Source organism: Dromiciops gliroides, chromosome 3, assembly GCF_019393635.1.
Source record: "Dromiciops gliroides isolate mDroGli1 chromosome 3, mDroGli1.pri, whole genome shotgun sequence".
Classification (NCBI taxonomy): Eukaryota; Metazoa; Chordata; class Mammalia; order Microbiotheria; family Microbiotheriidae; genus Dromiciops; species Dromiciops gliroides.
In genome coordinates, this window is record NC_057863.1 from 665925996 (window position 1) to 665939902 (window position 13907).

General features: G+C 44.6%; 1 protein-coding gene across 1 annotated transcript; it reads right to left on the bottom strand.

The window, feature by feature from the left end:
* Positions 1-2959: 2959 nt before the first annotated feature.
* Positions 2960-12799, bottom strand: LOC122751868 (zinc finger protein 287-like). The gene is made up of 4 exons (XM_043999101.1): positions 12601-12799; positions 7158-7284; positions 5972-6067; positions 2960-4562 (listed from the first exon to the last, which is right to left on the bottom strand). Exons 1-4 carry the CDS (start codon positions 12643-12645, stop codon positions 3640-3642), a joined length of 1191 nt encoding a protein of 396 aa, XP_043855036.1. The 5' UTR covers positions 12646-12799; the 3' UTR covers positions 2960-3639.
* Positions 12800-13907: the final 1108 nt, after the last annotated feature.

Below are 13907 nucleotides of genomic sequence, written 5' to 3' on the forward strand. Positions count from 1 at the left end.
CCAGGGCCCTTACTTTATCCACTGCACCACCTAGCTGCCCCCTTGTTGCCTCTTTTTAAAAGATCTTCTTCTATCCCTCATTTCTTTTCCTATTTTTCCTCTACCACTCTTATTCGATTTTTTATTTTTCTTACCTCTTTCAGAAATTATTTCTGATCCCAACAGCAATTCACATTTTTCTTTGTGACTTTGGATGCAGCAGTTTTGACTTTGCCATTCTTCTGTGTTCATGTTTTGATCTTCCCTTTCACCATAGTAACTTTCTATGGTCAGGTCCTTTTTTCAGTTTCCTTATTTTTCCAGCCTATTTCTTTTTTCTCTTAATAGTAAACATTTTTATTTACAGTTTTTAGTTCCAAATTTTATCCCTCCTTCTCTCCTCCTCTTTTCCCTCCCTGAGGTAGTAGGCAATCAGATATGGGTTATACATGTCCAGCCTATTTCTTGATGTTTATTTTTGTTAAAGTTGAACTCTGCTCCTAGAATGGAAGAACTGTCCCAAGCTTCAGTTTTTTCTTGCTGCTGTTTTCAGACCTAGTTCTTGGGGGTCTATAAGTTTTCAGTTCTTCTAAGGAGGTATGATCTAAAGAGAGGTACGTTTACTACTCTGCTGGCCAGTGCTCTGTTCTTTGAGTGACCACAAACATTCTTTTCATCCCTAGAACAGTGACCAGGATCCCTAATCCTCTATAGCTATAGGTTCTAGTTTGTTAGAGCTCCTTCTCGCCCTGGGATAGCAACCCTTGGCAATGCAACAAAGTCCTGCACCCAATGGAAGCAAAGTGTACTTTTCTGATTGAGTATCCAACATGCTTATCATATATGTGCTAAGAACTTTGGAAGTCACCACTGACCTGATGACTCACTTACTCCTGAGGCTTTCTGTTGACTTGTTGAGGCACAGGCTGCAATGTAGTGCACTTTACTCTCACCCCTGTGAGATTGACCTTTCCTGCCAGCCTATCTTGGACTGGAAAATTGTTTCACCATGTACTTTTGTGGCACTGTCACTCCAGGCACAGCTGGGTGGTGCAGTGTTTAAAGCACTGGCCCTGGAGTCATGAGGATCTGAGTTCAAATCTCACCTCAGACATTTACTAGCTGTGTGACCCTAAGCAAATCACTTAACACAAATTGCCAATCTCAGGCCATCTGCAGTCATCCTGAAATATATCTTGCCACTGGACCCAGATAACTCTGGAGAAGAGAGTGAGGTTGGTGACCTTGCACAGCCCTCTCTCACTTAAATCCAATTCATTGCAAGTCATGACATCTGTCATGGTCCTCTTCAATAATGAAGGACAAACAACAACAACACTCAAGAATTTGTTTTGAGGCATTGTTTTAAAATTGTTTGGAGGGGAATTTGGAAGAGATCAGGTGAATTCCTGCCTTTTATGCACCATATGGGCACCACCCCCCCAGTATATACATTCTACAGATGGGAAAAACTAAGGCATTGATAGGCTAAATGATTTGCCCAAGGTCGCACATATAATAAATGTCAAAGACTGAATTCGAACTCGGGTCTTGTAGCACCAGGAACTCTATATAGAGTGCCACCTACCAGACAAAGGAAATCATTACAGAAATAAATGTCCAACAGTTACAAAAATATTTATACTAGAATTTTTTGAGTCAGTAAAAAAACAGGAAATGAGAGTATCAATTAGAGAATGGCTGATGAAGTTATGGCAATGCTCTGTAATATTATTGAAGACTTATGAAAAATAATAGCATCTCAGAATAAAATTCATTACATTTATAGGGCTTTATATACAGTATGAAATTTGGAACATCTAATTAGGTCTGTGCTTAAGCAAGAGGTTTTCTCTTATTAATTAGATCCATAAATTTTTATCTCTAATATGATTTCTCCAATGTACAGTCAAGTATGAACTCCATGTCAAGGCTTTCCTACAATCATTGTTTTTATGAGCCTTCTTTCCAGGGTGAATATTCTAATGTTGAGAGATCTCCATCTTCCTGCAAAAGGAATGTTCCACAAATATTGGAGGGGATGTAGGGAAAATGAGACATTAATGTACTATTGGTGGAGATGTAACCTGATTTAAATATTCTGTAGAGTACTTTGTTTTTGTTTTTGTTTTGCAGGGCAATGAGGGTTAAGTGACTTGCCCAGGGTCACACAGCTAGTAAGTGTCACATGTCTGAGGTCAGATTTGAACTCAGGTACTCCTGAATCCAGGGCCGGTGCTTTATCCACTACGCTACCTAGCTGCCCTCTGTAGGGTACTTTGGAACTCTGCCCAGAGGACTGTAAAACCATACATACTCTTTGACCTAGTAATACCACTACTGTCTATATCCAAAAGGAGATTAAAAAACAAAAAGGAAAAGGCCCAGTGTGTAAAAAAATATTTATAACAGCTCTTTTCTGGTGGCAAAGAATTGGAAATTAAGGGGATAAGCATGAATTGGGGAATGGCTTAACAAATTTTAATATATGATTATGATGGAATACTATTGGGCTATAAGAAATTATGAGCAGGGGGGCAGCTAGGTGGTGCAGAGGATAGAACACTGGCCCTGGATTTAGGAGGACCTGAATTCAAATCCGGCTTCAGACACTTAACATTTACTGGCTGTGTGGCCCTGGGCAAGTCACTTAACCACCAATTACCTCACTTAAAAAAAAATGATGAGTAGCATGCTCTCAGAAAAACCTGGACTTACATAAAGTGATGCAAAGTGAAATGTACTATGTACAAAGTAACAGCAATATTATGATGATCAACTGTGAATGACTTAGCTATTCTCTGCAACACAATGATCCAATGGAACTCTGAAGGACTTATGATGAAAAATGCTATCCATCACCAGAGAAAGAACTGATGGTGTCTGAATACAGATTTGAAGCATACTTCTTTTACTTTATTTTCTTAAATTTTTTGTCTGTTTTCTTTCACAACAAGACATATAGAAATGTTTTGCGTGACTACACATGTATAACCTCTATTGAATTTCTCACCTTCTCAATGCAGGGGTTGGAGGAAGGAGAAAGGGAGAAAATTTGGAACTCAAAATTTTTAAAAAAGAATCTTAAAAATTGTTTTCACGTGTAATTGGGGGGAAATAAAATACTAAATTAAAAAATTAAATTAAAAAAGGCATGTCCCAAAAGTTTCTCACCTCTATGAATATTTAGATGTAAAATAAGAGACAATCTCTGACTAAAGGTCTTCCTACATTGGGTTCATATTGAGCTTATCCCCAGAAGGAATTTTCCGATATCTAACAAGTTCCATACTCCATTTGAATGCCTTTCCTCATTCATTATAGTGATAAGATTTTTATCTGGTATGAATTTTCCCATGGGAAATCAGAGACAACTGTTGCCAGAAGATTTTACCACACTGATTACATTCATAAGGTTTTTCTCTAGTCTGGAATCTCTTACATTGAGCAAGATTGGAGCTGCATCTGAAAGTCTTTCCATATTGATTATAATCAAAAGATTACTGTGCAGAGTGGATTCTCTGATGTAGTTCAAGATTGGATGTGCTTATGAAAGTTTTTCTGCACTGATTATATTCACAAAGTTTCCCTCCATTGTGGATTCATTGATGTTTATCAAGACTAGAGATGTGTTTAAAAGGCTTTCTATGTTGATTACATTCACAAGGTTTTTCTCATATGAATTCTATGATGTACTGCAAGACTGACACTCTGTCTGAAACTCTTTCCACATTGATAACATTCATAAGGTTTTTCACCAGTGTGGATTCTCTGATGTACTACCAAACAGGAGTGCCCTCTGAAAGTCTTTTCACATTGATTACATTTATATGGCTTTTCTCCTGTGTGGAGTCTCTTATGGTGAGCAAGACTGGAGCTTTGTGTGAAAGCCTTTCCACAGTGATTACATTCATAAGGTTTTTCTCCAGTGTGGATTCTCTGATGATTTACAAGACTAGACCTCTGTCCGAAAGTCTTTCCACACTCATTACATTTATAAGGTTTCTCTCCAGTGTGGATTCTCTGATGATTAAAAAGACTAGAGTGGTATCGAAAAGTCTTTCCACACTGATTACATTCATAAGGTTTCTCTCCAGTGTGTATTCTCTGATGTTTAGCCAAACTGGACTTCCGTCTAAAAGTCTTTCCACATTGGTTGCATGTATAACATTTCTCGTTAGTGTGGCTTCTCTTATGTACAATAAGGCATGACTTCTCATTGAAAGTTTTGCCATATTCATGACACTCATGAGATTTCTCTTTAGCATGAATTCTCTGATGGTGAATAAAGGATGACTCTAGCTTAAAGTCTTTAGCACATTCATTACATCTGTAATGTTTCTTTCTACTGTCGGTTTTCTGGTGGTCAATAAGCTCTGGATTATGAGTGAAGGTCTTTTCATCTTCATTATAGATATACAGGACTTTTCCTGTATGACTTTTCTGAGGTCTAATTAGGCCATAGATTCCTCTCACATTCAGGTCATGGTAACTTCCATTCATTAATCTTTGCTCTTGTGATTCTTCCATAGAAATGTTTAGCTTTGCAGAAGTCTCCTTCATGTCAAGCCTGTTGTCTTCCTCTGAAGGAAAGAAAAAATACATGTACATATATGTGTGTGTGTATATATGTGCATAGTAACACATACACATATAAACAAACATATCCTTTTTCTCTTTGTTAACAGAAAGTACTGATTATATAATCTATTTCCCCAGGGAAAGAGAAGAGTCTTGAAGCTTAAATGGCGAGAATCAATCATTTTTAAATAACTTTAGCTTACATCTCCAGGATGGTCTAATGTCCACAGAGCTTTACACACAATAACATTGAAGCCTCATAACAAACGTGTGACACTGGGGAAGCCTGAGTCTCACTAGTCATAACTCAGACCATTGAACTCAGAGTGATTGAGTGACCTGAACATCATCTCTGCTACTGAGACTAGAACTCAAACCCTGTGACCCAGCATGCTCCTCTCTCCTTAGTACCAGACAGCCCTCCTCCATTCCACTTTTTTTTTTAAAGTAAAACTTATTTGGGAGAATGTGTGTAAGCAGTAGTTTAAACAAGTGTCTCGTGGAAGTAGAACACTTGGCATATCTATAATATCATTTTAGAGGGATTACTGCACCAGTACGACTTAATGCCCAATGAATAGGAAGAGAAACATACTGTAAAAAGTTCATTGCTTTGAGTTTGGCTATCCAAATTTGGTGGGCTATTTTACATTTTGAATTCCTGTAACATTCTGTAGATTCATTGTGCTTATTAGAAACAGTGATTGCTATTTTACATTCAGCAAAGCATCAATTAAAGTTTCCTGATGACAGTGAGTGAGCCACTACTCCTACCACTGCCAAGTACCAGGACTCAGAAATGAGCTCGGAAGCAATCAGTTCCAGCCTAGTCTCCTGGTTATTATTTTCCTGCTTAATGACTGTATGTGCCTCTCTCTCATTTTCCTTCAGTGGCTGTGTTGGGATACTTTGGGGGATTCCCAAAGCTTAAGACTGTGACTCTCTGTATTGACTGTCAATGGCATACTTTTGGTATAAGAACACCTTTAAGTAGAGAAGTCTTAGATCTTTGCCTGAGGCTCAGATAAGGTACATAGCGCCTAAGTGCCAGTGGCAGGATTTGAATGTCTGTCTTCTTCCAGTCATGTTTAACACTCAACACTCAGCCTAAGGTTGGGGTGTGAGGTCTAACCACAAACACAGACACTGCAGGTGCAGTGGGGTTGCCCCCTACTGTGTAGGACACTGGGGGGTGGTGTCTAAGACCCTTCTCCCCTTTCGCAGGTGGCCTGTTAGCTGCTAGTCTCCACAGTAACACTCCCAACCACTAACACAGGCCCCCAAACCTCCACAGACCTCCCAGAGTCAAGAAACCTACTGTCCCAGGAGAAATTCTAACATGCCCTCCCCTGTGACCTTTAGCTCCATCTTGTGGTAACAACCCTCATACACCTGTTTTCACCTCACTCACCTGGGCAGGAGGTTCTGTGGTCTTTTCCCTCACGCATCCATGGTGCTTCCCCTTGCTCAAACTGGGAGACCAAAGCTTCTCTAGGAACTGGGAGTCCTGGGCATGGGGAATAAGGAAGGGAAGGGGGTGGAGGAACACTCATAATTCAGTTCTCTTCAGGGAAAGGGTCACAGGATGGTTCCCAGCACTCCTCAAGAACCTTTACCATGATATTTACTGTTGGGAGCTTTGGTGGGGGGTGGGAAGGAGGTCATTTGGAAGCCAATCTGCAATCAGAAAATTCTGTTTTGTCTACTTCCTTTATGGAGGGATGGGCTAATTCCATGCATTCCATTTTCTAGAAATTAAGAAACAATTGGCAGTGCAGTGGAGAGAGCCTTGGCCTTTGATTCAGCAAGCTCTGAGTTCAAATCTGGTTTCAGACACTTATGAGCCAAGTTCCCCAGGCAAGTCACTTAAGCTCTGTTTGCCTCAGTTTCCCCAAGTGTAAAAATGGGGATAATAATATCATCTAACTCACAGGCTTGTTGTGAGGATCTAATGAGATAAAACTTTTTGCACAGTGCCAGGCACATAACAGGTATATATAAATGCTTATCCCCCCTTTCCTTCTTTTCCATCATTTGAGCTGGGATTCTGGGGAGGGAGGAAAGAAGGAAGAACAAGGATATTTGCTATACTGGGCTGCTGAGAGGAAAAGCAGGAATTGTGTGGTACAGATCCATGCTTCCTAACAAGAATCTTCCAAAGACCAGACCCAACCCAAAGAGGAAAGAACAACTTTGGGCCATTGGGGGTTCCCTTCAGTGCCCATCTTTGTGGAAAAGCTGCCTGAGCAGTTTTCAGAAATTTGGAGGAAAAAATTCATGTTGAAGTAGAGATTAAACTGGATAAAATCTCAGATTAATTCCAAGTCTGAGATTCTTGAACACTTATTTTGGTCTTTGATCTGAGGCCCCCAAGAACCTTCAGGAGCAACAAAGAGCATCCCCAGCTTCCTACCCCACAGTGCAAAGACCTTTTATAGAATAACTAGGCAGGAGGAAAACCCTGTCCATTGGAAATGAAAGATCTACAGTTTGGCCTTTCTAATAATTGAAAATTCTAGAAACCATTCATACTAGGAAAGGAATAAAGGCAGTCCCTTTGAGTATAGAATCAGAGTTCTAGGAGAAGTGGTCCTTACCCACAGAGAGCAGGTTCTGGGCATTCTCCAGCATGACCTCCTTGTACAGCTCCTTCTGAGGGGGGTCCAAGAGGTCCCACTCCTCCCGGGTGAAGTCCACAGCCACATCCTTGAAGGTCACCAACTCCTAAACCAACAAAGGTCATAGGACTTAGAGCTGAAAGAGTCTTTAGAATTCATCTAGACAAATCTTATCAATTTACAGGAGGAAACTGAAGTACAGAGAAGAGATTTGCCCAAAGTCAATTCCCCTCATGAGTGTCAGAGCTGACACTTAGAACCACAGTCATGAAAAACTATTTGTAGTTGGAATAAAATGGAGAAATGTGTTACCATGAATTGCTTCTCCCAATGGAATCAGATAAGTTATGTGTTCTATCAGAGATATTTGAGCATCTCTGGAAGAGGAAGACGGAAGGTGATGTGAAATTTTTTCCTCATCAGATCTCTGCCATGCACCAGGAAGTTTATTATTGGGATAACCTCATCATTCTGTAATGTTTTAATGCCGTATCCTTTTATTACTATTAATTTGTAACTTCCCTTCTCTGTCCAAACCCCCATCCCTCTGCCTACCTCAAAGACCTCTCCCATTCTAGCTAAGGAATGGGAATACCATTCCAGTCCCTCCCAAGTCTTGGCTGAGCCTCTCTGTTTGCCTCAGGAGCTCAGAAACCAGCCTGAACTAGTCCACATGAACAAAGAGTGACCCTTGTTTCCTTGTTTTCTAATCAAAGTTAGGGGGTAACTTGATCTACAAAGGGGAAACTAAGCTAGGGAGAGACTGATTAGGTGGGCTTTCTTGGTCCAGATGGCTAGAGGTGACAATCTCATGAGTAAGACACATTCACTAGCTTACTCTCCTCCTGGGAATGATGAACTAATAAGGAGGGGTTGAGAACTCTTTGCCCACTGCCTCATTAAATGTCCACCAATCAGCACTGCCTTTTTGCTTGTCAGGGGAGGCCCCAAGGATGTACTATCAGAAGGAAGACACCTGGAATTAAGGGGGAGCCTGGGATGCTCACTCAGTTTCTTTGATCACCAAGATAGATCACTGACCTCAATTTATTTCCGCTTCCCAGCCTTACTAATAAATTGATTTATCTTTTCCAGAACTCTCTAGGAATTTCACTAGTGATATTGGTACTGCAGCTCATTACTACCTTCTGCCTCTGGGGTTAGAGGGTGGGAGTATGAATTCTCATTTAAGGAGAATGCAGCTGACCCATCACATTTCTGCCATGGCTGCACTATTTTGGGACTTCTGATTGAATTCTCCAGCATACCCCATCAGTCTCCGCATGTCAGCTTCCTTTTGTATTTTGCCTTCACCATTAGATTATAAGCTCTTTCAGGGCAAGAACTGTCTTTTACTTTTCATATTTCATATCCCAGTCCTTAGCACAGGGGCAAACACATAGTAGGTGCTTAATAAATATTGATGGACAATTGACCACCCAATCACCCTCATTTCAGCTCCTTGCCCCTCATGTTCCTTTCACCAACTAAAGCCATTCAATCTGAGCTACCTCTACTCCCAACCTCCTTTCAGACATCTCCAACATGATATCCCATAGTTCTCCTAAACTCACCATGTCCAAAAGAGAATTTATTACCTTCCCTCTTCCTGTCAAAGGCAACACCATGTTCCCAGCTCCCATTCCACACCCATCCTATTCAAGCTAATGCCAAAGTCTGTGGATTTTACCTGGCAACATCTCTCAAATATGCCTCCTTCTCTCCTCTTAAAGTGCAGGCTCTCATCATCTCACCCTCAGACTATTGCTATAGCTACTGCTGGGTCAGCCAGCCCCAAGACTCTCCCCACTCCAGTGTATCCTCCATTTGGTCCACAGGTCTGATCATGTGACTCCTCTACTCAATGAACTCCAGTAGCTCCCTCCCACCTCCAGGATCCAATGCCAATTCTCTTGCATTCAAAGCCCATCATGACCTGGACATCACCTGGTATTCCCCTCTTCTTACACCTGCCCCCCCCCCCAGTGACCCAGTGACACTGGCCTTCTTTTTACTCCAGAAAGACACTCCATCTCTTAGGTCAGACCATTTTCTCAGGCTGTCCTCCATCATTCCACTCCTCTCTCTCCTCAGGTCTGTTTATTGGCTTCCAGCAAGTCCCAACTAAAATCCCACCTTCTACAGGCCTTTGGTAACTCCTCTTAACTCCATGCCTTCCCCCTGTTAAACATGCTCTCTTTACTGCCCACAGCCTGCTGAGGACACTGACAATCAGTCCAGATCAGCTCATTTTCTCAACTCAGACATCCTCTGCCTTTCAGACTGATGCCTCTGACTGGGACAGAAAGTGTCCTCCAGATCCTCCCTGCCCCCCATGAGTAAAGAAAAACCTTGAAAGACTAATGAACATCAGTGTATAGTGAAGCGAGCAGAGCTGGGAGGACATTGTGCGTAGTGACAGCAGTATTGTTCAATGAGTAATTGTGAATGACTTGACTACTCTCAGCAATGCAATGATCCAAGACAATCCCAAGGAACTAATGAGGGAGCTTACTATGCACCCCCATAGAAAGAACTGATAAAAAGAACACTTGTGGATTGGACATATATAATCTGGTTGCAATCTTGTGGAGGGGGGAGGAAAGGGAGGGAGGGAGGGAGGGAGAAAAATTTGGAACTCTAAATCTTATGAAAATGAATGCTGAAATCTACCCTTACAGGTAACTGGAAAAAATAAAGTAAATATTTGTTGCTAAAAAAAAAAAAAAGAAAGAAAGAAAGAAAAGGAAAGAAAAGGTCCACAAACTCTTCACTCCTTTCTCTCTTCATCAAATCAAAGAAGGCAAATGGTAGCAGCATAACAAATGCTAATTAGCTCACTGATGCAGAAAATACTATCTTCTTCTTTTTTTTTTGGTGAGACAATTGGGGTTAAGTGACTTGCCTAGGGTCACACAGCCAGTAAGTGTTAAATGTCTGAAGCCGGATTTGAACTCACGTCCTCCTGATTCCAGGGCCCGTGCTCTATCCACTGCACCACCTAGCTGCCCCTAAATACTATCTTCTGTAGTCTGGTGCAAATGCTGTGCTAAGTCCTCCTAACCTTTTAAATATCCTCTTTCTTTTCACAAAGTGTTGCCTCAGTTTACTCATCAATTTACACTTATGACTCAGTTTGCAGGGTCGCTGTGTGGCTGCATCCTGTGCTGCCTTTTTCAGGCTCTCATTGGCCAGGACCAAATGAGCCAATATTTCTGAGACTCCTGGCCAATAGCAGGCACCACATGACCAGTCCTGCCCCCTTTTCCAATGTTCTTGCATCACACTTCGCTCCACCTCCTCTTACCTAGGGACACTGGGTTCCTGACTGATCCTAAGCCAAGACCCTCCATCCCTGGACTCTGTGCCTTCCCAACAGTTGGAGTATCCTTCCTCCCTCCTGGCTTCCTTCCCATCTCAGCTCACATCTCACCTTCCGAAAACAAGCTTTTCCTGGTCCCTGACCCTGCTAGAGTGTCCCCTCCAAGGCTGCCTCCCATCTATACCATAGAGAACCTGTGTGGATCCAGCTGATGTCATGTTGTCTCTGGGAGCTCCTTGGGGGCAGGGACTGGTTTTTCCTTTCTTTGTATTCATGGAAGTTGGCACAGAGGGACCACTTTCTAATTTTTTTTTTAATTTTAATTTTTTTGCAGGGCAATGAGGGTTAAGTGACTTGCCCAGGGTCACACATCTAGTAAGTGTCAAGTTTATGAGGCCAGATTTGAACTCAGGTCTTCCTGAATCCAGGGCCAGTGCTTTATCCACTGGGCCCCCTAGCTGCCCCCGAGGGACCACTTTCTAAGTGTTTGGAGACTGGACCTAGGAAATGGTAAATGAGAAGGATTCAGAGAGACCTGGGAAGCCTGATGTGAGCTCAGGCAGCAGGACTTGAGCAGCAGTAGGAGAATTTGCTTTGCTGACAGGACTGCCAAGGATAAGAGCTGGGGGAGCCTTCTGGCTCTGCTCCAGGCCCCTGCCGACAAGACTCTTCGGGAAGGGGCTTCCTGAACCTTTGCTTTCTACAGGGGAGAGCTTGGCCATAAGAAGCAAAGGGGAAGAGGTAAGGTGTGCACATGCACACCATGGGTGTGTGCATGTGCTAGGCGTGCAAAAAGAGAGCAAAGACATGATCCCTATGGAATAAAGACTAGTGAGGAAAGTGGTTATTCTTGTCACCTGACTGTAACGAGGGAGAACTTAAGGACACACAGAGGGTGGCCACTGGGGGTGATGGCAAGGGGTCAGGGCTCCAGGTGCCAAAGCACTGGCAATCAGTGCACATCAAAGGGGAGGCCAGGGCCCTGTGGTCACTCCTCTGCTCCATTTCATGCCCATTTTTGTAGGGAAAGAAGGACCCAGAGGTAAGAGAATTCCAGCCTCATAGACCGCCCTCTAGGTCTATGGAAAAGGCCAAGTTGGCTGATGTTGGGCAAGTCTCTGTACAGACTGCACTCAGCTGGGCTGGGGGGCTGTAGCTCCCAGGGGCCATTGCCTCTGGCTCCAGGCTCTCTGCTTGGGCCAGCCCTTGGTCCTCTTCAGACTGAGGGAGGGAGGGAGCAGGATCCCAGGGGGGAGAGGTCTTTCCTTTCTCTTCCTGGGCGGGAGGCTGGCCTAGAGGGATTTACAAAGGCTGGGGCCCCAAGGGAGTTACAAAGGCCCTGGTCCTGCCCTCAGGGGAGAGACCCCAACCCCAAGAGGGAGAGAGGCAGCAGGGAGTCAGGCTTGGAAAGGAAGACGACTCCCTGCCCTCTCCTACTCCTCTTCTGCCCCCTCCCAGGGACACAGGTAAGAAAGGGTCTGGCAGGTGATGCTGTAACAAAACTGGAGCAGTGAAGGGTTGGAGCGGGTGGGGGAGGGCGGCTGATGTCTGTGTCCTGGGCTCTAACCAGGAGTCAGGGAGGGCTCCTGGGACAGTTTGGAGCTTGGCTTGGAGGCTGCTTATCTGGGTCTCTGGAGAGACGCTGGAGCCAAACACCAGGGATCTGATAAGGAGCCTGCACAAGAGCCACAGGTCCAGTTAAGGGAGGCCAGGCAGGAGCTTGGGGGCCTGGGTCCTAGGTATGTCCTTGGACTAAGGAGGGAGGATGCCAGGATCCTTACGGGGAATCAGGGCTGTTGGCAGGACAACCAAGTCTCTGAACAGAAGCTGGGGGCAGGGAGATAGGAGCCCTGGGTCCTGATTGGCAACTGAAGGAGGTACTCCTGGGTCCCTATGGGGGAGGTCTGTGTGATCCAAAGGGAAACATGGGGATGGCACCCCAGGGTGTTTGTGATGCAGGGACAATGAGAACCTGGCCGGGGAGTCAGCCTTGGGCAGGAGGAGGACCCCTGGTGGCCCGGAGAACACGGCATGCGGTCACATGGGGAGGAAGAGACCCAAAGGACAGTTCGGCCTCTTGGCTTCCTGGTTCAGACCTACCTGGGACCTGCCTGCACAGAGCTGGCTTCCGGGAGGCAGATCCATCCCAGCTCTAAAGGAAGGCAGAGTAACCACAGCTGGATCTCAGCTCAGAGGGCTCCTGCTTCCAGTACTGAGAGCTCTGCCCTCCCCGGGCCCGCTGGGACCCCAGGATCTCCCCTTTCCTCCAATGGCTGATAGATCGCAGGTCTGCATTCTCCCAGCCTCAGCCCTGCCCCCATCACGTGCAATGCCTTGGCCACTGGAATCACCCTCTGCTACCTCTAGACCCCTCCCAGGCCTCCAAACTCCACCCCAGGGTCAAATTCCACCTGAGCCACCACCCAGCAGGCTGGTCATCTGGGAGAGTCCTCCTCTCACCCTCCCCCAGCTCTGGGATTTAGATCCTCCTCCTTCTGAGTAGAATCCCTTGATTTCCTTCCAGCTTTCCCCTGCTACTGCCACCTTCTTCCAAACTAGGACATCCAGTGCCTACATCCCTCCTGATCTTCCTAACCATTCCCCTCCCCCACACCCCTCACTCACCAGGCAGGTGCCCCTCTCCTCCCTGCAGTCCGGACCCCAGGCTTCCCCACCCCAATTTATCCTTCTACTCCACACTACTTGCACACTACTGGGGTCTTTGCCTTTATCTGGTTATTCTTCCCTAAGGTACATTCTGTCACTGGAAGAGAAATGAATCCTGTGGGAGAGCTGAAGCCAGGAAGTCAGGACACCTGGGTCCCAAGGCAGGTATTGCAGGTGCTTATAAAAGGAGCCCTTCTGGCTCTTCACATTATTAGAGAGAGATGGCAAAATAGGAACAAACAACCCATGATTTCAAAGTCCTCCGGAGCGGATGGGCCAGGGGCTTTCAAAGTTGGGGGACAGCGGTGGACTCCCTGTCCAGCCTGGGACAACTAAAAGAAGGCAAAAGGTAAGGCATGCACGTCTTGGGTTTAGGAACACAAAGAGTTCAGGGGACTGTAGTGGCCAAAGCAGGAACTTTCGATTACTTAGAAAGGGATGCAATTTTACTGAGTCATCTCCCCAAGCGAGTCTAGGGCCAAAGGGCTGCTGAGATTGCTAACCCTTCGGCTTCACAATATTAGGAACTTTTCGGTTTTACTCAGTCTCAGGTGGGACAGCTTTCAGCGGATTTTAAAATTGACTGCGAACCTTCGATTTTTAGCTAAAGAAAAAGAAAACATTCTCAGAGAAGATAAGGACTCGAGAACAATTTGTAACACCAGAAAGCAGGTCACCTTGGCAACTGTGACTTCTTTCCACATTAGAGAACGTAAGGATAAAACTCTGGGCAGTGCCCA